The sequence below is a fragment of the Microcebus murinus genome, chromosome 2 (genome assembly GCF_040939455.1).
Source record: "Microcebus murinus isolate Inina chromosome 2, M.murinus_Inina_mat1.0, whole genome shotgun sequence".
Taxonomy (NCBI): Eukaryota; Metazoa; Chordata; class Mammalia; order Primates; family Cheirogaleidae; genus Microcebus; species Microcebus murinus.
Genome location: NC_134105.1, coordinates 121813468 through 121839839, shown reverse-complemented (window position 1 = coordinate 121839839; position 26372 = coordinate 121813468). Strand labels below are relative to the sequence as shown.

The 26372-nt window shown below is 37.6% G+C and overlaps 1 protein-coding gene across 7 annotated transcripts in view; it reads left to right on the top strand.

Annotated features, from left to right (window-relative positions):
* Positions 1–15237: 15237 nt before the first annotated feature.
* The window catches only part of COP1 (COP1 E3 ubiquitin ligase), a 217456-nt gene continuing 206321 nt past the window's right edge, over positions 15238–26372 (top strand). For 3 of the 7 annotated variants that reach the window (XM_012765045.3, XM_012765046.3, XM_076000398.1), the window contains exon 1: positions 15240–16058. In XM_012765045.3, coding sequence (XP_012620499.1) covers positions 15640–16058 — 419 coding nt within the window. In that variant the 5' untranslated portion in view covers positions 15240–15639. Of the gene's footprint in view, positions 16059–26372 lie in introns of all 7 variants that reach the window. The other 4 variants (XM_012765047.3, XM_076000400.1, XM_076000399.1 and 1 more) reach the window with 3 other exon arrangements.

Here is a 26372-nt window from a genome sequence, read left to right as displayed (position 1 = left end):
AACAGATATTTTAGATAATATATTGTAAGAACTTTTGTATTGCCTTACCTCCTTTTCTGGGGCTTATTATTATTTGCTTATTTATTTATTTAGTGATTGGTTGGATTATTTTACTGAAATCTGGGCCCCCTTCACATACCACATACACACAAACACACTCATGCATGCATATGCACTCCACCCACCCACCAACATGCATGTACTGTGTTAAGACTCTGATGTTGCTTCTTGGGAAGTGCAGCTTTGGGTTTGACCACAGTCACCCTGAAATGACAGTTGCTCTCTTTCTCTTTCTGAGACCAAAGCCAGTTATTAAGCTTCACTAATTGCTGATTGACTTACTGCCCTGGGGCATAAATTGTTTTAAAAACTAATCAATCAAATATGACTCCTTTGAGGCAATAGTTTCTAAAGTCAGTGTAATTTTTCAGACCCCAGAATTCCTCCCAACTGTCTTACTCCCCAATTCTCTCTTACAAACTAGCCAGCCTATAGTGCAGTCTGTATCTCCATTAAATCCACAAATCTCCTCCCAATTGTTCTTTTTTTTTTTTTTTTTTTTTTGAGACAGAGTCTCACTTTGTTGCCCAGGCTAGAGTGAGTGCCGTGGCGTCAGCCTGGCTCACAGCAACCTCAATCTCCGGGGCTCAGCGATCCTACTGCCTCAGCCTCCCGAGTAGCTGGGACTACAGGCATGCGCCACCATGCCCGGCTAATTTTTTGTATATATATTTTTAGTTGGTCAATTAATTTATTTCTATTTTTGGTAGAGACGGGGTCTCGCTCAGGCTGGTTTCGAACTCCTGACCTTGAGCAATCCGCCCGCCTCGGCCTCCCAAAGTGCTAGGATTACAGGCGTGAGCCACCGCGCCCGGCCTCTTTTTTTTTTTTGAGACGAGTCTTACATTGTTGCCCAGGCTAGAGTGAGTGCCGTAGCGTCAGCCTAGCTCACAGCAACCTCAATCTCCTGGGCTCAAGCAATCCTTTTGCCTCAGCGGACTACAGGCATGCGCCACCATGCCCGGCTAATTTTTTGTATATATATTTTTAGTTGGTCAATTCATTTGTTTCTATTTTTAGTAGAGATGGGGTCTCGCTCTTGCTCAGGCTGGTTTTGAACTCCTGACCTTGAGCAATCCGCCCCGCCTTGGCCTCCCAGAGGGCTAGGATTACAGGCTGAATCACCGCACCCGGCCCCCAATTGCTTTTCATCATAACCTCCACTGCCCTTAGCCTCAAACATCTCCAGCTCTTTTACAAATGAAATCAGTTCCCTTGGGAAGAATTAGAAGCTATCTGTTTTATGTGCTGCTTCTCTCTCCAGGCACAATGTCTGAGGCAGGGCTCAGGATTTGGGATTGGGGACAATGTCAGGCTTCTCTCTGAGTGACACCTTTCTTATCAGAGCTGAGTGGCAAAGGGCAGGGGGGATGAGCAAAGCAGCAGCCTGAGGTCCTCTCAAGGACCATGGGCCCCAGTATTCTAAGTGCACTGTGACTAAGGCCTGGATTGTTCCTCTCAAAAGACAAAATTACAACAAATTTAGCTTAAGGATCTCAATTGGCTTTAATTTTAATTGTAGAATCGGGTAACACATCATTCTATAAAATAGAATAAGTCTTCCAATGAGCTGAGAAGCGCTTGGCTTTATAGACAGAGAAGGGCTGAAGAAAGCAGAATAAGTGTATTAATTACCACTTTTTTTAAACAACAAGGTCTCCTTATGATGCCCAGCCTGGAATGCAGTGGTGTAAACATTGCACACTACAGTTTGGAAATCCTGGCCTCGAGTGATCCTCCTACCTCAGCTCCTCGGCAGCTAGGACTACAGGTATATGACACCACGCTCAATTTAGTTACTTTTTAAAGTTACTTTTTCTTGTAAGGTAGGGACAGGGAGACAGAATAGAAACATAACTGATTAGTTAATATCAGTTTACTTCAGGCTACCCTTTTAAGGTAAGTATTAAAGCAGAGGGAACTTCATTATCATGCCAATTAAAGGTATAAACAATCCTGTTTGGGAAATTCACTCTTATCTTATTCTCCTAATTTCTTGGGAGGTCAGATAGCAACTTAGTTTAGCTTTAGTGATGTGGAAATTTAGCATAGGTGACTCTATTTTGGTTTTTATTCTGGCCCATTGGTGCCTAGTATAGAAGTTTTGTCTAAAACAACAGCCTTCTGTGATTTTTATTTGATGTTCTTAACTCACACAATAGACCCTACTTCCCAAGATAAAATTTATATGCCATTGGCACAGTAGTGCTGTTAACTAAAAATATATATATATAATGAGGTTTATACTTTGGAAAAAGGGGAGCTTTATTTCTCATAAAGGGTACTAGCCTGTCAGGTGGCCATTCCAACAGGCTGGGAAGCACAGTCCCAGCCAAAAGCCGGGAATGCAGGCTTCAAGGGACAGACAATAGGACCAAAATTTTATACTGAGTGGGGTGGTTAAATATACATATTCAACAAAGTAAAGGAGGAGTCACGAATATTTATGAAAAGAGAGACCATGGGCATTTATAATTGTGCTTTATATCTCCCATCCCATCATGGGTGGGAACTAAGTTTTAAAATGTTTCTGGGGTTCCCTTGGCCATGAGGGGTCCATTCAGTTAGCAGAGGACTTAGGATTTTATTTTTAGTTCACAGTAAACCCACACACATTGCTTTGATATTAATAGAACATCTCAGTTCATTCTCCCTTCTGCCACCTGCAATCAGGATGTCCACATTTATAAATTCTCCCTCTTAACAATCAAAAATTCTTCAGTTATCTTTTTGTAAATTGGGAGAAGTTAGTCTTCCTGACATCTTTCCTTTGGAAAATATGAAATAATCCTATTGTCACTCACATACAAAGCTTTTTGGCCAGATTGAGAATTCACCCTCATCCTAGGCTTTATTAATGCTTACCCACCACTAGAAGATAAGACTTTCTGATATTTATTCCAATAAAAAACAATTTAACATTTGTTGCAGATTTGCTCTTCTTTGAAGGATTTCTTACAGGGTAGCATGATCCCTGAACTCTGAAAACTGAAGTAGAGATGTGGAAACTGAAGAGTAAATTCTTTAACGTGCAAGTTTCAATTTGAAAGGTTATGAATTAATACAGAAGAAGTCAACTGTAGGGAGAAATAATACCCCATTACTCTGGCACTCAGTGCTCTACCTAGTGATTAAAGACTCAGTCTGGAGATCTCTTGGTCAAGAATGGGCCTCTGAGCTGTGAGAATCACATAGGGAAGCTCCTTTCACCCTCCTTGCAAGCACATTTAAGCATTTCCTTGACTCAAACAGATAAGCAAGACATAAATCTACCCATCTGAGGCTACCTACAGACCTGGGCTCTGGAATCAGGAACTACAGGGATAACAAGGGTACAATTCCTGTGGGGCGAGTGGAGTTGTACAGTACGAGTGGCAGGCATCAAGGTCAGGCTCATCATGTAAAACTGGAGAATGAGAAAAGGCTTGCTCCCTATATCCTGAGATTTAAGAGGGTTTTGGCCCATGTCTGGGGGTTATACTTTACATCTGGTAGCTGCCTGGATTAGGAGAAATGAAGTAAATCATTGTCATCCTGACAGGATATGAGTCTGGATATATCCATTGCTTAATATTATTGTATAAGACCTTTTTCATATTGGGAACCTGGGTGAACTGAATAAAAGTCACAATAAATCTGCCAAGCATAGAAAGGTAAATGTGGGGAGATGAAAAGCAAGACAAACACAAGGCAGAAAAACCTATTCCTGACAATGGACTTACAAGGCTATTTGTGGAGGTGATAGGTATGTTCGCTACCTTGATTATGGCAATGGTTTTCCACAGGTATACACATATGTTAAAACCCATTAAATTATGCACATTATGTGCAGTTTATTGCATGTAAATTTTAACCCAATAAAGTTTTCTTTTAAAAAAGTACTTACAAACCAATTTTATATTAGTAAAATTAAATTCATGTGAAACAGGTAACCAATTTTAATACCAAAATAAATATAGTCATTGTAATGAAAATACAAGAGAAACGATAAGTGCTGTACTAAACAAAATCTAAGAGAAAATTAGTGAATTGTCAAAGTCCTAAGGAAATTACCTGAGACACAGCCTAGAGAAATAAAAAGATGAAACACATGAAAAAAGAATTCAAGAGGAATAGAGAATACATAGCAGAGTTCTAGGAGGAAAGAATAGGAGAATGATAGAGAGGTGTCATTTGAAGACTAATAGCTGGATTAAAGAAAACGTGCATCCTCAAATCAAAATTATATCCTGAATAGGATTTAGTCAATATATCCATACATAAACAAATGCACAAAGCTAAGGATAAAGAAAAATTCTTACACATCAAGTTGAAAAGATAGATTAATTGCATCTGGTAGTTTGACTGGAGACTTCTAATTAGCTGGAAAACTGTGGAGTAGTACCTCAAGATGGTGGCAACCTAGAATTCTATATCCTGATATGCTTTAGCTCAACAGTAAAGACTAATTAAAAACATTTTCATGTATACCACAACTAAGAATATTATCACCCACAAATTCTCACTGAAGAAATATTACAAAATGCTCTTCACCAAGAAGAAAAGTGACTCCAAAGAAAGGAATGGGTTCATGGAGCAACTGTGGGAAAACACAGTAGTAAAATAAGTGAGTTAATCTAATTAATAATTGACTGCCATGACTGATTACCATAAGAAATGATTTTGTGTTTTCAAAAGGTGATACTAGTTTCAGATTATAAATAACATGAAAAGTGGAGAGAATCAATGAGAAGGTATATAACATATAGTACATTCCTTACGTTTATTCAGGAGAGAGATATTAATAAATACATGGAGTGTAGAATAACTTATATTTTTGTTAAGACTAGACCAGGCGTGGTGGCTCAAGCCTGTACTCCTAGCACTCTGGGAGGCCGAGGCAGGCGGATCATTTGAGCTCAGGAATTTGAGACCAACCTAGCAAGACCGAGACCCCATCTCTACTAAAAAAAAATAGGATGAAATTATCTGGACAACTTAAAATATATAGAAAAAATTAGCAGGGCATGGTGGCACATGCCTGTAGTCCCAGCTACTTGGGAGGCTGAGGCAGGAGGATCGCTTGAGCCCAGGAGTTTGAAGTTGCTGTGAACTAGGCTGATGCCATGGCACTCACTCTAGCCTGGGCAACAGAGTGAGACTCTGTCTCAAAAAAAAAAAAAAAAAGTAAGACTAAAAAATACAAATAATTTCTTCTAAACCAGCAGAGATATAAATGATTTTTTAAATCAATATAACATATGCAGAAAGAGAGAAGGGGGAAAAAGAATCAAACAAAAGACAAGACAAATGAAATCACAAAATGTTATATTAATATTGTCAAATAGATTAGTAATCACAATAAATACAAATGGATTAAACACAGCTATTAAAAGAGAGTATCAAACTGAATTTTTAAAGTCAGCTATGTGAGATGGAACTAAAATAAGATGAAAAGTAGAAACTAAAGGGATGTGAAATATATACCAAGGAAATATTAACCTCAAGAAAGCTGGGTTTATAATATTTATCAGATGAATTAGAATTTAAGAGGAAAAAGCACTAACAACAAATAGTGACAATACATGATTATAAAAGGAACAATATTCCCCAAGAAGAAATTAGAGTCATGCATTGCTTAATGACAAAGATACTCTCCTAGAAATGTGTTGTTAGGCAATTCATTGTTGCACAAACATCACAGAGGATTTACACAAACCTAGATAGTATAGCCCACTACATACCTAGGCTATATGGTATAGCCTGTTGTTCCTAGGCACAAACCTGTACAGCATGTTACTGTACTGAACACTGTTGCAACTGCAACACAATGGTAAGTATTTGTGTATCTATGGATATTTAAATATAGACAAGATGTCATAAAAACATAGTATAAGAGATAAAAAATGGTATACCTGTACAGGGCACTTACCATGAATGGAACATGCAGGACAGGAAGTTGTTCTGAGTGAATCAATGAGTAAGTAGTGAGGAATGAGGCCTAGGACATTACTGTATACTACTGCAGACTTTATAAACACAGTACACTTAGGTTACACTAAATTTATTTAAACTTTTTTCTTTTTTCCATAATAAATTAACCTTAGCTTACTGTAATTTTTTTACTTTATAACTTTTTAAATTTTAAAACTTTTTGACTCCTTTGTAATAACACTTAGCTTAAAACACATATTGTACAGCTGTACAAAATTATTTTCTTTCTATCCTTATTCTATGAATTTTTTTTCTATTACAAATTTTTATTTTATTTTTGTTTTGCTTTTTAAAACTTTTTGTTAAAAACTAAGACACAAGCACACACATTAGCCTAGGCTTACACAGGGTCAGGATCATCAACATCACTGTCTTCGATCTCCACATCTTGTCCCCCGGAAGGTCTCCAGGGGCAACAGCACACACGGAGCTGTCGTCTCCTGGGATAATACCTTCTCCTGGATACCTCCTCAAGGACATGCGTGAGACCGTTTTACAATTAACTTTTTAAAAATAAGTACAGTATAGTCTAAAATAACAAAAGTATACCATAGTAAATACATAAACCAGTAGCAACCATTTATTATCACTGTCAAGTATTATGTATTGTACATACTTATATGTGCTATATTTTGTATGCTGTGACTGGCAGCGCAGTAGGCTTGTTTACACTAGCATCACCACAAACACATGAGTAACGTGGTGTGCTATGTCATTAAAACAGCTACAATGTCACTACGTGATAGGAATTTTTCAGCTCTATGATAATCTTATGAGACTGCTGTTGTATTTGTGGTGTGTTGTTGAGCGAAACATCATTTTGTGGTGCATCACTGTATAATCATGAACCTATATATGTACCAATAATATAGTATTAAACTATGTAACACAGCAAGAGATTCACAAAGAAAGATTTTGGGCAAAATTAAGATTTTAGAAACTGACAGCTCAAAAATATAAAATTTCAGTAAAGATATATAGATACAGAAGACTTGAAAAATATAATGCTAATGGATTATAAAACAGTACACCCAAGAAACGGAGTTTATAGTAATATATTTTTAAACATACATAAGAACATTGGGAAAAAACTATTTACTAGGCCACAAAAAAATGCCTTAATAATTCCAGGGAATTGATAGTATATAAATTTTGTGATCGTAATACAATTAAACTAGAAATTAATAACAAAAAAATTATTATAGTCCCCCAAATTATATATTACATTTATATTTTATAAATAACTCATGAGTTATATAAGAAATAAAGATGGAAAATATGACATAATCAAAACAAATAGACACAGATCATGCTAAACATGAAAATGTGTGGCAGCAGACATTAAAGCATTATTGAAAGCATTTTATAAAATAACCAGTGAGAATGAAAACAAGCAAGCTTAGTGACAATTTTAGAAGAATAACAAAATAAACCCAAATAATGTGGGTATTAATTCTATTTTTTTTTTTTTTTTTGAGACAGAGTCTCACTCTGTTGCCCAAGCTAGAGTGCCATGGCATCAGCCTTGCTCACAGCAACCTCAAACTTCTGGGCTCAAGTGATCCTACTTGCTTCAGCCTCCCAAGAAGCTGGGACTATAGGCATGTGCCACCAGGCTGGGCTAATTATTTCTATTTTTAGTAGAGACGAAGTCTTGCTCTTGCCTAGGCTGGTCTTGAACTTCTGAGCTCAAACGATCCTCCCGCCTCAGCCTCCCAGAGTGCTAGGATTACAGGTGTGAGCCACCTTGCCCAGCCAGTATTAATTCTTTATTTTAAAAAATTAAGTAAAGAAAAAGACTATTACACTTAAGGCTGATGGGGGGGGGTGGCATCCAATTAAACATACAAATATACAGCAAGACCAACCAAGGGGAAAAAGGGGAGGAAAGAATTCACAAATAATAAAATTATATATGAAAAGTGGAGGAGAAAACAGATAACAGCAAAAATATAGCATCAGTAGAGGTTTTAAAAACCATAAGCAGCAGGGTGTGGTAGCATGTGCCTATAGTCCCAGCTATTCAGGAAGCTGAGGCAGGAGGACGGCTTGAGCTCAGGAGTTTGAGGCCAGCCTGGGCAACATAGCAAGACTCTTGTCCCCCCCAAAATAAATAAAAATAAATAATTTTTAAAAATACATGAGCAACTTAATGTCAATAAAATTTAAAACTTAGATATAATACATGATTTTTCTGGAAACAATAAATTAAATTACCAAAATATACTGTAGAAAAAAAAATAAACTGAATAGCTCTTCCAAAGCATAAAAAAAAAAAAAAAGGTCTTTCTCATGTAAACTTTCGGAGAGGAGGGGGGAGAAAACTCATTTTATAAGGCTAATATTACTATAAACTTGATATCTAAGCCAGACAGAAATGGCACAAGAGTAGAAAAGTATAACCAATCTCATCTGTAAACACAGATGTAAAAATCTTAAAATATAAGAAAACTGAATTAGCAGTATACTTACAAAGTTATGATGATGACAAAATAGAGTTTGTCTTTGGAGAAAAAAGATGTAATTCACTAAATTAACAGATTAAAAGGGAAAATCATATGATAAATTATATGTAGAAAAAGCCTAAACACAGTACAAAGAAAAAACTGTAGAAGCATTTTCACTAAAATCAGTACCACAAGAATGCTCTACACAGTGGAAAAAACTACTTGCAATTCACAAAGAGCCAATTTCCCTAATATCAATATTTAAAGAGCTCCTGTGACAGTGTTTGTTTCTCCAACTAGAATGAACTCTTCCTTAGGATAGAAATTTTTTTTATTTCTTAATTTTTGTTATGTATTTTATTCATTGATTACCTAGGGCATCTCTTAGTAGACAGAAACTCTCTTGTTTATTTATCCATCCCTAGGACCCAAGACAGTGCCTGGCATACTGAATACATGTTTGTTAAACAGAGACATCTCTCAGTATAACAGGAGGATTGGTTCCAGGAACCCCTGCAAAGACCCCAATCTGCACATACTCAAGTCTTGCAGTCTGCCATATAGAAACCCTCCAACAATCTTCAGGAGTGATAGAAGTTGGTATTAGAGAAGCTATTATTTACATCTGACTACTCAGTGTACTAGAAAAATGTCACTTACCATCTAGGAAGGAGTCTTGATGCAAATTATAATGGACAAAGTACTTACATTGGAAATGTTTTAAACACTTCTTGATTGTAGCTATATACACCTTTCTAGATCACTGAGTTATGGTACACTACATGCACAGGTGGTCAAATCCATAGAACAGAAGACATTATCTACTTTAGTTTCAATGAGAGGTGATATTTTTTCTTCTGCCCTTAAATACTACCTCTTGATGGCACCAATTGTTCTGTTCTTAAAGAATTCATTAGATCTCATTTTGTTTTGGTTTATGGTCTTCAAGTGGATCTAAAACTTCTCATACCTTCATAAAAGACATATGGATTCACCATGTATAAAACAAGTAAATGGTTTCCAGTCAATGTTGGTTTTTCCTAATCTATTTTTTTTTTAAAGCTAATTATACCTATTTGGTAACTTGTGTTCACATTCACATAGCTCTATCAGCAATCGTTCACTGTTACAATACTTCTGATTGGCCCAGGCCATATTTTACAGCTGTCTTAACTAAAATTGCTAGTAGTCTGCAAAAGAAGTGCTTTAATAATGGAAATTAACTTTTAAAAATATGACTAACCAAGCTTTTAATGTTATTAGTTTACCTTCTCTAAAAAGTGCTTATAATTTTACACAGAATGGGAGAGGAATAAAGGCTCATGGTGAAATTCCACACAATGGAAACAAACAGTGGGATAGACATTTTTGGAAAAGAAATCAAACTTAAATAGTAACTTTGAAGAAATTAGTTCTTCATAGCTATCAGTCTACCTCTGGTTTCAATATATACATTGGAGCTTTTCCTTTTACCAACAGATTATGGATCATTTTCTGCCAGATACATTATTATACTATTGGGTTCACAATTACTTTTCTATATTTTCTGTTCACAGGAAACAATTTTCAGATTTTTCTTTTCAGTTTAGCTTTTTAATACCACGTTTAGTTTATTTCATGTTAAAAATTTGTTTTAACATGGCAACACATTAATTAAAAAAAAAAAAATTAACAGCCAGGCATGGTGGCTCACGCTTGTAATCCAAGCACTCTGGGAGGCCGAAGCAGGTGGATCGCTTGAAGTCAGGAGTTCAAAATCAGCCTGAGCAAGAGTGAGACCCCATCTCTACTAAAAATAGAAAGAAATTAATTGACCAACTAAAAATATGTGGAAAAAATTAGCCGGGAATGGTGGTGCATGCCTGTAGTCCCAGCTACTTGGGAGACTGACGCGGGAGGAACACTTGAGTCCAGGAGTTTGAGGTTGCTGTGAGCTGATGCCACGGCACTCTAGCCTGGGCAACAATGTGAGACTGTGTCTCAAAAAAACAAAACAAACAAACAAACAAAAATTAACAGGAAGCTATTGTTAAACCTCCAGAGGAGTCAGGCAGATAAAACTTTTTAGGGAGGAGCTTTTTTGGAGACTGACTACCAAAGGGCAAGGTTAGCTGTACATGGAAACCAGTAGCCTTGTCTCCCTAAAATATTAATATAGTTGGATAAGACGTCTCAAAAATATGTCTAGGAAATTCAATCCTCCTGATAATCCCATTCCATCTTAACTTCAGTGTTTTAATTTAGAAGACTTTGGGTTTTCTCTTGTTATTTTTGTGGGTCACAGGATTAGTATATTTAACAACATGATGGGACTCTTTTAACTATTTGGGCTTAGTTTTTAGTTCACATTTACGTTCATTTTTCTTAACATTTTCTTCTCTTCTTCAATGTGTTATTTCTTCTGAGTTGTCTGACTTCCTTCTTTGTGTTTGTGTGTTTTGCCAAGTTCCTCTTTTTTTCTTCTGCTTTCCCAGATCTTGCCAGTAGAAATTAATAAGGACTGTGTACTTTGCAAATAGTCTTTACACATTTATCTAAGAGGGAAATTCTATTGCATCACACACTCTCAGCTTCCTTTTGCAAACTTTTATTAAAGATAGCTTCCAAAGAGGTACTACTGAGCACCGATTTTTTCCGAGGAGACTTATCAGCTAAAGTCACATCACTGTTTGTCCCATCTTAGTCTGTTTTCTGTTGCTGTAACTGAATACCACAGACTGGGTAATTTATAAAGAACAGAAATGTATTTCTCACAGCTTTGGAGCCTGAGAAGTCCCAAAGTATGGTGCTGACATGTGGGAAGGGCCATCCCATGGCCAAAGGACACAAGGCAGAAGTGAGCACAAGACAAAGAGGCAAGATGGGGGATGAACTTAACCTTTTATCAGGAATCCGGTCCTGCAATAACTAAGCACAATAATGGCATTTATCCACTTATGAGGGCAGAGCCCTCATGACCTAATCATCTCTTAAAGGTCCTGCCTCTCAACACTTTTACAATGGCACTTAAATTTCAGCATGAGTTTTGGTGGGTACATTCATATCATAGCAGTCTTCTGAACAAGCTATCTGTAAGGAAGAGACTATTTCACATATTATTTTTACATTCTCTACATTATAAACCAGTGTTTTCAAAGAGTTAGTCACCTGCATCAGACTCACCTGGGTGCTGGTAAAAATGCATATTCACAGGCCCTATCCTAGGCCTCCAGGAATTCGCAGTTTTTAACAAGCTCGGTAGATGATTCTTCTTGGCTACAATGTTTGAGAATTATGGATGTGGCAATAAATTCACCAAGTAATAGGTCCTTAATAACTCTCTCATGATTGATATACTATACCCTTACTAATTTCCAAATATTTCTCTGATGTGCTGAACATTCTCTGGGCCTCAGCCCTGTATTTTCAATCATTGCCTAGATGTGTTTGCTTGAATGTTTTTTGATCCTCACTCACTCAACATATTTAAAACTAAAACATCCACTGGATGTCTCCAATGTCATCCAGCTACTGTTATCCCAGAAGTAATCCTTGGAGTCATTCCTTACTCTTTGTATTCCACTATTTTTACTTAACATATTGGCCATGATGCCAAGCACTGGAAAAGGCAATGATGAACAGGGACATGCCCTGAAGGATCTTAAAGATTCTTTTACAGAGAGTAACTTAACCTTGTAGATTCTTTAGTGTTTTTCTCAGAATGCTCTTACTTTGTCACCATCCTAATCTAGAATCTTATCATTTATGTTTAAACTGATTTAATTTTTTCCTAATTGGTCTCTTTGCTCCTAATTTCCCACTTCTTTTGAAAGATTAATGTGATGAAAACTTAATTTTTAAAACATTATAAATGTTTTTACCCCACTCAATGCCTTCTCGTGTCTGAATCAAAATCTCGATTCTGAATCGTCAGAATCAAAATGGAGTCAGGATGTGGTGGAGGGCACCTGTAGGCCCAGTTCCTCAGGAGGCTGAGGCAGGATGAGCACTTGAGTTCAAGAGTTCGAGGCTGTATGCACTATGACCTCACCTATGAATAGCCACTGCACTCCAGCCTGGGCAACAAAGAAAGACCTTTGTCTCTAAAAAGAAAAAAAAAAAATGGAGTCGCTAATGTTAAGAAAACCCTGACAAACAGAGCCAGGGAAGGACATGAAGAAAGAGGTCTCATGCTTACATGCCTGATAACAAAAACTATCACAAGAGACTGCAAGATTGTGGAGTTTTGCACAAAGGCCATGGCAACCTTATACACACAAAAATACTTCTGCAAGGACATCTGCCCAGCAAATGCCTATCCAATCTTGGACTGGCATCACTCTGGTTGTTGATCTTCATAGCCCAGGGTAATTACTTTGAAACAATTATATAATCCTCACTTTTTCTTTTAAAAACTTTTGTCTTCTTTTGTCTCCCTGAATACACATGTAGTTTATTATGCCACGGGTATTTCCATTGCAATGCTTTATCCCCAAGTAAATATCTTTCTTTTAGAGAGCCTTTCTCTGCTATTTAGGTTGACATTTCCAATTGCTTATTGGCTGTTTTCCAAACTAGATCAAGACTCTTTACAATGTGGCCCTCAGATGAATTTCTCCTAGATAAACTCTTCTACCACTATCAAATAGATAGCTGAACCTGATTGAAACATCTTTATTTATTTATTTTCTGGGCTCATGACTTTAATTACACTTTCTTATTGACAAAGCCATATTTTTCTCTTAAAGCCTAATTCCTCCCCCTACCAACATGGCTGGAACTTGCTTTTGCTTCAGCTTCTATGGTGATATTCTGCTTTACTCATTAAGCATTTAGCATGTGATCCTTGGTATCATTACTTATCTTTTTCTAATTCCTCAATTATTCCATTAGCTTTCTGAATGTAAAAGTAATGTTTTATAAAATTCTTTCTCTTCCTTGTCTAGCCCATGCTTACGCATAGTAAGTGTTCAATAAATATTCATAAAATTCATTACATTCACTTATGTATGCATTCCTTCATTAAATAATTATTTAATGCCCAATGAAAACCAATATGGTCCTTGCTTTCATGGAGCTCACAATTTAGTTGGAAAGACCAATATTAAAAAATTAAATAAAAATTAGATGATCACTAGCTGTATTCATCTGTTAGTAAAGAAATATTCAATAATCACCCACCATAGGCCACGCATTGAAAACAATACAAAGCTGAAAGGCTAGTGGAGAAGAATCATATAAACCAGGCGTCCTCAAACTACGGCCTGCGGGCCACATGCGGGTGTTTTTGCCAGTTTGTTTTTTTATTTCAAAATAAGATACGTGCAGTGTGCATAGGAATTTGTTCATAGTTTTTTTAAAAACTGTAGTCCTACCCTCCAACGGTCTGAGGGACAGTGAACTGGCCCCCTGTTTAAAAAGTTTGAGGACCCCTGAATTATAAACCATTAAAATACAATGGTATAAGTGCAAACAAAATATACCAGGAGCACAAAGGAGGGTGCAACTGTCTCTGCCAAGGACAGTCAGGAAGGCTTCACATTTTAGTTGGGTTCTGAAAGTGAATTTAAACAAGGGGTTGGATAAGGCAATATTTTTACAATAAGATGAGTTTTTGGAAATCTGATAAGCCCATTCCTATGTTATTCTGAGGAGAGACCTAAGTTAAATCCACGATATTGGGAACTGAAGGGTGAGCAGCAAAGACAGAGTTGAGGAGTGTGGCAGCCCTGATAGTTTACTGCCCAGATGAATGGCTAAAGTCTGGGTTGCCATGCCTTCATTTAAGTCCTTCATTGGCCCTGCCCCTCAGCATGAATAGTTTTCCTAGGGAAAGTCCCTTGTTACTCCTATAGACTTCTTCAACACTCAAGACAAAATTAATCTGGATCATTTCCTCTAAGAATCATAGAACGACAGAATTGAAAAGGATACAGAAAATCATACAGATCAGTTGTTTCCAACTTCTATCCCCCCAAATCTTAGGAATTCACGAAGTGGCAAATAAAAACATGTAACCAATTTCCAATACTTCAAAAAAAGCCTACCGGAAGCTGCATATTTTCCGGGGTATTAAATGCCACGTTTCCTTGTTTTAAACTACAATTATTATATCAGATCCACATTAAGCCCAGGTTTCAACCGAGCTGTGGTCTGATATAATCCTTTTTCCCATTATGTTCAATTTGGCAAACAACTTTTCAAAATACAGGAGTGAGGTCATGCTTGAACTAATAAAATTGGTAACACTTGCTACAATGTTTGCAAACTAAAAATCACTTTTCACTGACTTCCTCTTAATTTATTCCCCACACAGCTGTGGAATGAGTATCAGCAGAGCCAGGAGACGCTGGCTCAGTGCTCTGCTCTTTACACCTGTTCCGAGCTTCTAGGTTCTTTTCGTGTGTTCCCAGTTTACAGCACCTTCATTCCCAGACTCGGAAGCACCTGTCGTGCCCTGCCATTGGATCACAGTGTCTGCTCCTCCGGAGGCGGGGACGGCTCCCTCTTCCCGTTCAGGAATGCGGTTCGCGCGCACGCATGCGTAACACCGCGACTCTGCGTCGGCGCGGCTTGGCTCCGCCCGGGCAGGATACCCTGGGTAACCCGCGAGCGTCCGTGCCCGGGAAACGCATGCGCAGTCGCTCTTTGCATGCTCTTTTCCCCGCCCCCGCTCCGTCCTTCAAACCACCCACCGTCCCTCCCATTCGTTCCGCCTTCCTTCACCCTTCCCTACGTTAAGACGACCCGCCCCCCAGTACCACACGAAGAGCAGCTCTGGACCGGGAGACTCTGGCGCCACGCCGCCGCCGCCGCCGCCGGCGTGCCGTGCGTGTCTGAGCGCCGCCAGGTCGCGGCCGCCGCTGTATCCCCGCCGCTCCCGCCCCTTCCGCCGCTCGCTCGCGCGCGCGCACGGCCGCCCCGGCGCGCCAGGGCTGGCTGCAGCGGGACCTCGGCGGCGGCAGTGGCTCGTACTCCGCTTTTTTAGTTTCCTCCGCCCCCTCCCGTCGGACGCTGCGGTGCGGTTGCCGTAGAAAACCAACTTTATTGTTCCTCAGCCCCACCTCCCGGCGCGGCGGCGGCGTCCTCAGGATGCACTGAGGTGGGAGGGCGGGGCGGCGGCGAGGGTCGCGCTTGCGTCCCTCTCCTCCGAGCGCCCGGCCGGAGGGCGGGAGTCACAATGTCTGGTAGCCGCCAGGCCGGGTCGGGCTCCGCGGGGACGAGCCCTGTCTCCTCGGCCGCCTCCTCGGTGACTTCCGCCTCCTCGTCCTTATCCTCTTCCCCGTCGCCCCCTTCCGTGGCGGCTTCGGCGGCGGCGCTGGTGTCCGGCGGGGCGGCGCAGGCCGCGGGCTCGGGCAGCGGCGGGGCTCCGGCGCGGCCTGTGTTGGTGGCGGCCGCCGTGTCGGGCAGCGGTGGCGGGAGCGGCGGCGGGGCGGTGTCCGCGGGCCTGTCCCGGCTCAGCTGCGCGGCCAGGCCCAGCGGCGGCGTGGGAGGCAGCAGCTCCAGTGTAGGCGGCGGCAGCAGGAAGCGACCTCTGCTCGCCCCCCTCTGCAACGGGCTCATCAACTCCTACGAGGACAAAAGCAACGACTTCGTATGGTAGGTTTGAAGACGGTCCCCTCCTCGCTAAATTATGAGTTTCTGCTGCCTGGGCTGGTGGGGCGCGGTGTGCGGGCGGCCAGTTGAGAGCTTGGGGTAGTGCCGCTGTGGCGGTGTCTGCAGAGGGGTTGAGCGTGGGGGAACTTGCAGGCCCTGTGGGTGGCTGGGTGGGGATAATGCAGAGGTAAGTGCTGGTGAGGAGGAAGTGAGGGGAGTTTAGGGGATAATGAATGCGGGGAGGAGGTGGAAGGTCAAGTAAATGGTTTTGGATAAAAGGAGAAAGTTGGGCCAGGAGGTTGTCTCTCGAATCTTTTGGCTGTCTGATGAATTAGGTACCTAGTCTGTCCAGAGTAGTTGTTGAGGTGAATTAAATTTGTAAAGGGAGAGGATTAAGCTTCTTGAGATTCACAAAGATGGAGTTATTGTTAAAATTTGCTGATTTAAAGTATGGTAGATGAAACATGGGTATGGATGTTTTAAGAAGTAGTTTTTAATGTAAGTACCTGTCATGGTGTGTATAAATATTTCTCTTCTCCCATTTAAAAGGGTAGGCCACTTATAAGTCTGCTGTTGAGGCTACTGAAGTAAGTGTGCTCACAAAAAATTCCACTTCTCAACTAAGTATCTTGAGAGAGGGAACCGCATTTATTAAGTATCGTCATGTGTCAGATGTAACCCTACTACACTGTAACAGACTGTACTCGAAGTTCCGACTTGAGAAACGCTAGGTATAGACATTTTGTCATCAAAGTTAGCATCTTGAATGATAAAGGGTAGTATTCAGTCATGATATTTGACTAGAAGTCATAGTAAGTGAAAGGTGATGTCAATTGCCTTGCTGTGAGTGTTCTGAGATTTCCATTGGATTTTAGATATTGTTGGTAGGATTATGAGAGACTAATTGTTGGTGGTTATGAACTGGTGGTGTTTTGTGCTTTTCCTGTGGAGGAAATTTCTGATAGAGTTGGAATATCATCAGTGATGTAGGAAGTTGGCTTGGACAGTCATTATGAGGGAAGTTGATTCACTTTAGGCTTGAAGATGGTCTGAGTTGGTGTTAGTAAATATGATAGGGTTAGAAGTTGGAACTATTAGGAAAGTTATTGATTAGAATTATAATTGCTAGTTCTTGCAGAAAAATAATGATTTATTTATTCATATTTCTGCTTTTGTTGTTATTCTGAATTCAGAATTTATTTTTTCATCAAAACTTTTGGGCTGGAATTGTGATTGTTTATAAATTAAGCAGTTTATGGTTGGGTCTGATGGGGGTTTGCACTTGTGCACAGTTGAGAGGGCCACATGATACGGTAGAAGGTAATAGAACAAAGTGGGGGTTTGCAGAATTTACTTGTCTTTTTAGCTACTATTTGCATTTCAATTTTTAGTACACTTGAAGAAAACAAACATGCTAGCATTTATCTGGGCACACTAAAATAGTGTAAAAGATGTGAGAAATAAGAGAATTATTCAGTCATTCCACAGATATTTGACATTCACTGTCTGCCAGTCACCTTAGGAATCTCAGCGTACTATAGACTGTTACAGAGAATTGGAGACACTGATTTTATGTTTAGGAGTAAGATTATTAAAATTTTTATTAGTTTGTCATCTAATTTTTAGAAATTTCAGGGCAGGAGTGGTGGCTCAAGTCTGTAGTCCCAGCAACTTTGGAGGCTGAAGTGGGAGAATGGCTTGAGTCCAGGAGTTCAAGGCTGCAGTGAGCTATGATTGTGCCACTGCAAACAAGCCTGGGTGACAGAGTGAGACCCTGTCTCTAAAAAAAAAATCAGTGTAGTGAGTCCTAACCATGTTGCTTAAATTGTTTTTTATATTCTAGCGTGGAAGTATCTGATTAAAATCTTTAGTTAAAAATTCTAAGTATTTCAGTTTCTGTCTAAGAATCTCATTAGTCCATTATTTCTTTTTTTGGTAAGGTTGAATATTCAGGAGAATTAATTAATGGGAGTCTGTTTTGAAGACTCAAGCCTGGTTTGATTTTGGCCTATTGGCATAGGAAGAGGTGGATTAAGCAAGGCCCAAGGAATCCTTTCCATTTCTGATTGGTGCTGGGTGGTTGGTCTTGTTTTATATGCCTCAGATTACTCAGTGCTTTTATGTCGTATTTTAACTTGGGCCTCAAATAATGATGATAATTCCTGTTTATCTACAGGACATTTTAAAGATATGCTTATACTTCACATTTCATGTTATTTTAATATAATACTAATGTAATTATATTCCCATTGAGGCACAGAGAAGTAATTTTGTTTCAGATTTGGCAGCTAAGGACAAAAATGAAAATTCAGATTTCCTGATTCTCAACTTACTGCTTTCTTTGTTTTGCAGTTAGAAAATTTCAGATCTGTAAGTACCTGTATTTAGCTGAGTGGTTCTTAAATGGCATAGATTGGAGAGAAGCAGCTGTTTCATAATCACATGAGATAAATGTTTTATCCTTAATCTCTCCCTTTCCCTGCCTGTCCACATAGCAAGGGGACATACCAGAATTTGAGGCTGCGGTGGGCAGTGTAGTTTACAAATGCTCACGTGGTAATAAGGACATGGCCTCCTCCCCTCCTTAAGAACAGTTGATTTAAATAGTCACATACCTAATATCAGTAACACATATTGGCCTCTCTTGATTTATGTCATATTTAAAAGTAAGTTTATATTTAATTGCAGAATTGATAAACATTTTAGGGATACATTTCAATATTTTATTTCATACAAAGGATTGAAAATATCAAGTTGCAGATAATTTTAACAGTTTTATCGATGGAGAATCTGTGGTACAGGAGAGAGTAGTATTTACCTTGACATTGGATAAAGCTTCAACGTTGAAAGGATGTTTTTGTTACTTTGATTTTTTTTCAAATTTTTCTTATTTGGCCCATTTAATTAAACTATGAATCTAGCCTGTATTTGGAAGTTGACTTTCTTTCTTTTAATATGACTTTCTTTTATTCTGTAACATAACTGCTGCATCTCTATCACTGCCAACTATCTGAAATGACCTCGTCTATCTCTGCAAGTTCCAGTTATTTTCAAAGTTGTAGCAGAAATATTACTGTGTTTGCAAGTTGATAGTAAGCTCCTTGTGAGAAGGTTAACTTTTAGTCATCTGCTCGACAGAAAATAGGATCTACTAGATTAAATAGACCTCATTGAATAAATACGTGACTGCCTATTTTGTGTCAAACTAAGACAGACTCTATTCTTAAGGAGCTCATGGTTTAATGCAAAGGCAGACTTTTAACCACCTGATTATAATACATAACTTGGAATCATTGCATCTCTTAGTACCGTGGCAGATGTTAGTACCATTCCCTTTTCTTAATACTATGGCAAATGTTAAATACTCTAATGAATTTAGATGTTGTATTTAAGTCCTTACCATAGCACTTTATATAGCCTTTACCTGTTAATCACATTTAGCACTAAAGATGAAAGCTGTTGACCATTCTTGTCACTATGTTTTTCAAACTATTAAAAAATGAAATAGGAGATATCATAGAACCTGCCATAATAAAGATAATAAAGTTTGATGAAACTTTTGGTTACATGTATATAGGTAGCATATGTGCAACATGTTTCTTACTGGGTGTCAGGGTTAAAAAATTGTGAAAGTCACTCAATTATGGGGTATAATTACATTTTTGATAGTTAGGAAAGTCAGTGGAAAATTTAATTGGCCTTTTACTAAAGGATGTGTTGATTAGGAATCTTTTCCTTTTATAAGTCTTTATACTTTTCCTGGTAATGAACCAATATTATGTAGGTGATCATATTCCATCTAAGAATTGTTATCAGAGGAACTGCAACCTTAACTGACTTTTCCTCCTTGTATATGTATGTTTTGTATGTTTGTTCTTGATAGTGATTTTTTCTGTTTCATGTAATTATTTTAACCTACACTTTTCCTCAGAAAACTTCCACAGATTAGGGGGAAAGGCTTTTTTGATAGTGAAATTAGCCAGTCTTCTCTTTCCTAGTAAAATTTACAGGTTGAGTATCCTTTATCCAATGCTTGGGAACAGAAGATTTCAGATTTTTTTGAATTTTACAATATTTGAATTATCCTTAGCATCCTTGATCCAAAAATCTGGAATTCAAAATGCTCAATGAGCATTTCCTTTGAGTGTCATGTCAGCACTTAAAAAGTTATGGATTTTGGAGCATTTGGGATTTCAAACTTTGAGATTAGGGATATTCACCTGTATACAGAAATAAAATGCTTTTTAAGCTGGGTGCAGTGTTGCATGCCTGTAGTCCGAGCTACTTTGACGCTGAGTGAGGCAGGAGGATCGCTTTAACCAGGAGTTCAAGTCCAGCCTGGGCAACATAACAAGACCCGATCTCTTAAAAAAAATTAATATAATATGCTTTTTAAATTCTTGACCTGGTACCTGTTGGTGTTTTCCCACCCCCATTTTTGCCCTCCACCATGGCTTTTCTTTTTCTTTGCCCTTTCTTCATATATTAATATGTATGTGCCAGGTTCTATTCATATAGGTCCCTACCTTCTCAAATGATATTTTCATTGAGAGTAACATGTTTTCTTTTCATATTCTCAAATATAAGTTCTTTCATTTTTCACAATGTCATGAACTGATTTTGTCTGTTTCTATTAATACATAGAGTGAAAGGTGGATTGCAATAGGTGGTCTGATTGCTGTTTATTCTGTTTCTGGTGTAACCTTTGGGGATTCATGCTTTTTCTAGTCTGTGTGGTTTGGGATGGGTGCTCTCCTTCCCCAGACTCAGAGTTGGAACACATGATCCTGCCCAAGTAGTCTAATGCATTGGAATCCTCTGCCCCTAGTTTTAGTTCAGGGGTGAGCATTTGGCTATAATAGAGATAATGAGACAAAAATGGGCTTCGTAAATTACAGATGACTATTATAGATGCTGTTATTTGCCAGGCACTATTGTAAGGGTTTTACATTACTTGTTTAATCTTCACGACAACTGTTCGGTATAGGTACTCTCATAGTTCCCATTTTGTAGATGAAGGAAATGAGGCCCAGAGAGATTACGTAACTTGTCTCATTTCACACATTTAGTAATGGTGATGACAGTATTTATATTCCACCATACTGGCTCAGAGTTCAAGTTCTTAACGACTGTATTACCTTGCCTTTGATTAGAGGCTGATTTTGTTTTAAATCAGCTTTATTAGGATATAATTTGCATAAAATAAGTCACCACTTTTGAGTGTATAGTTCAACGAGCTTTGACAAAGGAATACACCTATACAACCACCATCCTAATCAAGATGTAGTACATTTCCAGAAAGTTCACTTGTGCCAACACTCTGTCTTCTACCCTCATACCTGACACTTGGCAACCAGTGATCTGTTTTCTATCACTCTTGGTTTTTTTTTTCCACTCAAATTTCATATTCATGTCTTTTGTGTCTGGCTTCTCCAATTTGGTATGATGTTTTTGAGATACAGTGATGTTGAATGTATTATTAAATATTACTGATTTTTTTTCTTTTAATTGCTTGGTAGTATTCCATTGTATGTATATAACATGAATAGTCTATTTGCTAGTTAAAAGATGCGTGAGTTGTTTCTTTGTTTCTAGTTTTTGGCTATTATGAAGAAAGCTACTGTAAGCATTTATGGTCAGGTTTTTGTGTAGACATGTCTTTACATCTCTTGGGTAAATACCTAGAAGTGGATTGCTGGGTTCTATGGCAACTGTATGTTTAAAAAAACTGGAAAACTATTGCTAAAGAGGCTATACCATTTTATATTTCTACCAGCAATGCATGAAAGTTCCATTTGTTTCACATCCTTGCCAACACTTGGTATTTTCAGTCTTTTAAATTTTAGTTGTTTTAGTGGGTATGTAGTGATATCTTATTGTCTTATAATGATGTTGAACACATATTTTCATTTACACTTTTTTGCTTTTATAAAGTGTCCTAATCTTTTGCCCGTTTTTTCTCTTAACTTGCATGTCACGTTGTGTGGTAAGAGTTCTTTATGTATTCTGGTTATATAAAGACCTGTATATTGTGATATTTTCTCCCAATTTGTTGTTTACCGTTTCATTTTCTTAATAGTTTTTTTGAAGTATAAAAGTTTTACATTTTGATTAAGTCCAATTTATTGATTGGTTTTTTTATTGTTTGTTTTATGTCCTTGTTAAGAAATTACTAAGGGGAAGTTACAAAACATTTTCTTCTAGAAGATTTATAATTATCTTATGGTTATGGTGCATTTCAAGTTAGTTTTTCTATACAGTGTGTGGTAAGGATTGAAGACTCTCTCTAACCCCCATGGATATCTGATTATCACAGCACCATTTGTTGAAAAAACCATCTTTGCTCATTGAATTTTCTTGGCACCTTTTTAAAAAATTTACCACATATGTGTGGATTTGTTTCTGGAATTTTTGTTCTGTTCCATTGTTCTATATGTTCATCCCTATGTCAGTTCCACATTGTCTTGATTATGACAAGTCTTGAAAACAGGAGTGTAATTTTGTTCCTTTATTTCAAAGTTGTTTTGGTTATTTAAGTTTGCATTTCCACATGATTTTAGATTTATTAATAGCTTGTCAATTTCTACAAAAGAGATGTGAGATTTTAATTGGGTTACTTTGAATTTGTAACTCAATTTAACTTGATATCTTAACATTATTGAGTCTTTTGAACCATGAACATACTATATTTCTCCAATTATTTAGGTCTTCTTTAATTTCTCTTAGCAGCGTTTTATAATTTTCAGTGTTAGGTTTTGCGTCGTATTTTGTTAAATTTACTACTAAGTATTACGTTTTGATGCTGTTCTCAATGTTCTTTTAATTTCAATTTCTAATTGTTGCTAGTATGTGAACAATTTATTTTTGTATATTGACCTTGTATTTTGTGAACTTTATTTTTTTTTCATATTGTAAGAACTGTAGAACACATTTCATTGTTAATTTTAATTTTTTTTTTTAAGAGGTGGGGTCTTGTTATGTTGCCCAGATGGGATACAAACTCCTGGTCTCAAGGGATCCTCCTACCTCAGCCTCCCGAGTAGCTAGGACTATAGGCCTAACACACCACCATGCCTAGCTTTGTAAAACTTTAAATTCATATACAAGTTCTAACAGTTTTGGGTAGAACTTAAAAAATTTTCTAAGAAGACAGTCATGTAATCTGTAAATAGGTATACTTCTTTCTTTTCAATTTGTATGTCTGATTTAAAAGACACAGATTAATGGATATATTTGATTTACTATGGTTTTCACATCAGAGTGTATTAGTTTGCTAGGCTTTCATAACAAAATGGGTGGTATAAACAACAGAAATTTATTTTAGCATAGTTCTGGAGGCTGGAAGTACAAAACAAGGTGTAGGCAGATTTGGTAGTTCTTTGTGGCTTGCAGATGGTCACTTTCTTGCTGTGTCATTACATGGTCACTCTTCAGTGTATGTGTTGTATCATAATCTTATAAGGAAACCAGTCATGTTAAATTAGGGCCCACCCATATGAGTTTATTTTACCTTGATTACTTATTTAAATATCTAATCTCCAAATGCAGTCACATTATAAGATAGTGTGGGAGTTAGGACTTCAACAAAGGTGTTTTCTGCTGTGGAATGTGGCCTGAATATAAAAAAAGAAAAGGATTTTCTTTTGGGAGGAATAACTAAGCCCATAACTAATTGTAGGGTAATGCTGGCTTCTAAAACGAGGTGAAAGAGTTTGTATGAAATTGGCATTCTTCCTTAAGTAGAATTTACCAAGGAAGCCGTAGTTTTTGTGGGACGGTTTTTAATTACTAATTCAGTTTCTTTAATAGAGAAAGACCTATTCAAGTTCTATATTTCTTTTTTTTTTTTTTGAGACGGAGTCTCACTCTGTTGCCCTGGCTAGAGTGCCATGGTGTCAACTTAGCTCACAGCAACCTCAAACTCTTGGGTTCAAGTGATCCTTTTGCCTCAGCCTCCTGAGTAGTTGGGACTACAGGCAAGTTTTTCCATATATTTTTAGTTGTCCAGCTAATTTCTATTTTTTTACTTTTTAAAAAAGTTTTAGTAGATATGGGGTCTCAATCTTGCTCAGGCTGGTCTCCTACTTCTGAGCTCAAACAGTCCACCTGTCTCAGCCTCCCAGAGTGCTAGGATTACAGGGGTGAGGCACCACGCATGGCCTCAAATTATGTATTTGTTGAGCTTTAGTATTTTAAGAGATTTGTCCATTTCACCTGTTGTTGAATTTATTGACATAAAGTTTATAATATTACCTTATATTTTTAATGTCAAAGATTTGGAAAGATGTCCCACCTTTTGTTTCTGATACTGATAATTTATGTTGCTGTCCTTTTTTTCCTTGAACAGTTAAGCTAAAGAATTGTCAATTCTATTAATCTTTTCAAATAACCAGATTTGATATTATTCATTTTCTATATAGTTTGTTCATTTTCTATTCCATCGACTTTCAGTTTTACTTTTTTAGTTCTTTTCTTCTCTATACTTGGAGTTTTATCTTTTCTTTTTCTGATTTCTTAATATGAAAGCTTAGACTATTGATTTTTGGCCTTCTTTTCTAATAAAAACATTTAATCCTATCAGTTCCCCTTTCTAATCCCTACTTTAGCTGTATCTTCTAATTTTCATTGAGTTTAAAATACTTTCTCATTTCCCTTTTGATTTCTTGTATGAACCATGAATTATTTAGAAGTGTGTTGTTTAATTTCTAAATGAGTATTTTCTGGATGGTGTTCTGTTACTGATCTCTAATACAGTTTAACTTTGTTCAGAGAAGATATACTTCGTATGATTTCAGACCTGTTAAACTTTTTGAGACTTGTTTCATGGTCCACCACAAGCTTTGGTTTGGCTAATGGTCAGTATGCACTTGAGAAAAGTGAGTATTCTGTGTGCAGCCTGGAATATTCTATAAATGTCAAATAATCAAGTTGATTGATATTTTATTCAAGTTCTGTATACCCCTCTTGATTTTTGTATACTTGTACTATCAATTATTGATTAAGTCCTTAATCTAACTATAATTGTAGATTTGGCTATGTCTCCTTTTAGGTTTGTTAGCTTTTGCTTTGTGTATTTTAAAGCTCACACATATTTAGAGTTGGTAAATTGATCCCTTTTCATTTTGGAATGTCACTCTTTATTTGGGGGGTAATGTTCTTTGTTCTGAAATCTACTTAGTCTAATGTTAATATAGTCTCCAGCTTTCTTTTCATTAAGTGTTTACATGGTATTTTTTTAATCGTTCACTTGTATTATGTCTGTGTTTTTATATTTAAAGTAGGTTTCCTGTAGACAGTATATGGTGGAGTCTTCCCTTTTTATTTAAACTGATAAACTGCCTTTTAATTGGATTGGTTGGACTGTTTTCATTTTAACATAACTATGTTGTGTTTGGTTTTGTGTGGTGCTGTCCTGTTTGTTCTTTGTTGTCTATTTGTCCCTTCTGTTCCCTTTTTCTTTTTTCCTATCCTTTCCTGCTCTCTTTGGATTAATTAGATATTTTTAACATTTTATTTCCACTGTTGGCTTATTAGTGATAGTGTGTGTTTGGGGGGAGTGCTTGTTCTGAGATTTACAATACTTATTTTTTTTAACTTTTCACATTCTACCTTCAAGTAATATTATATCATTTCATATACAAGGTAAGGGTTTTGCAATAGTTCGTGCTTCCATTCTGTAGGATCCATTCTGTTACTCCGTCATAGCCAGAAGTGTTAGCTCTCTATTCCTTTCATTTAGGAAATAGAGTAAAATTCATATGACATAAAATTCACTATTTTAACATTTATTTATTTATTTATTTTAGGACACAATTAAAATTTGCTTTAAATATTTCTTTGGGGAAGGGGACACTATACTTGTATTCAGTGAAGAGAAACATTTTTACAGTCTGGGAGCCTTTTATATTTTACATTGCTTATGCTATGAATTCAGAGGAAATAGGTTCCAGCAGCTCAGAGTCCTTTCCATTGCATCTCACAAAGTGTGCTATACCTATTATGTCATAAAATCATAGGGAACAGGTCTCAGCACTTCAGGCTCCTTTCCATTGCTTCTTACAAAGTGTGCTACACCTATTATGCCATGAATTCATAGGAAATAGGTTTCAGCAGCTCAGGTTTCTGTTGCTTCTCACAAAGTGCTTCTCTGGGTGGAGCAGGCTGGAACTTCAGTTGAACCCAGGTACCTTTCCTTTGGCTTCCTTCCTTTTCTTATCGTTTTCCTTCACACGTTTCAGGAAGATATCTTGGCTCTTAGAGTGCTTAATATGCTCAATACTTTAATCCTCTTGGCAAGAATCTTGCCCTTAGCTTGTT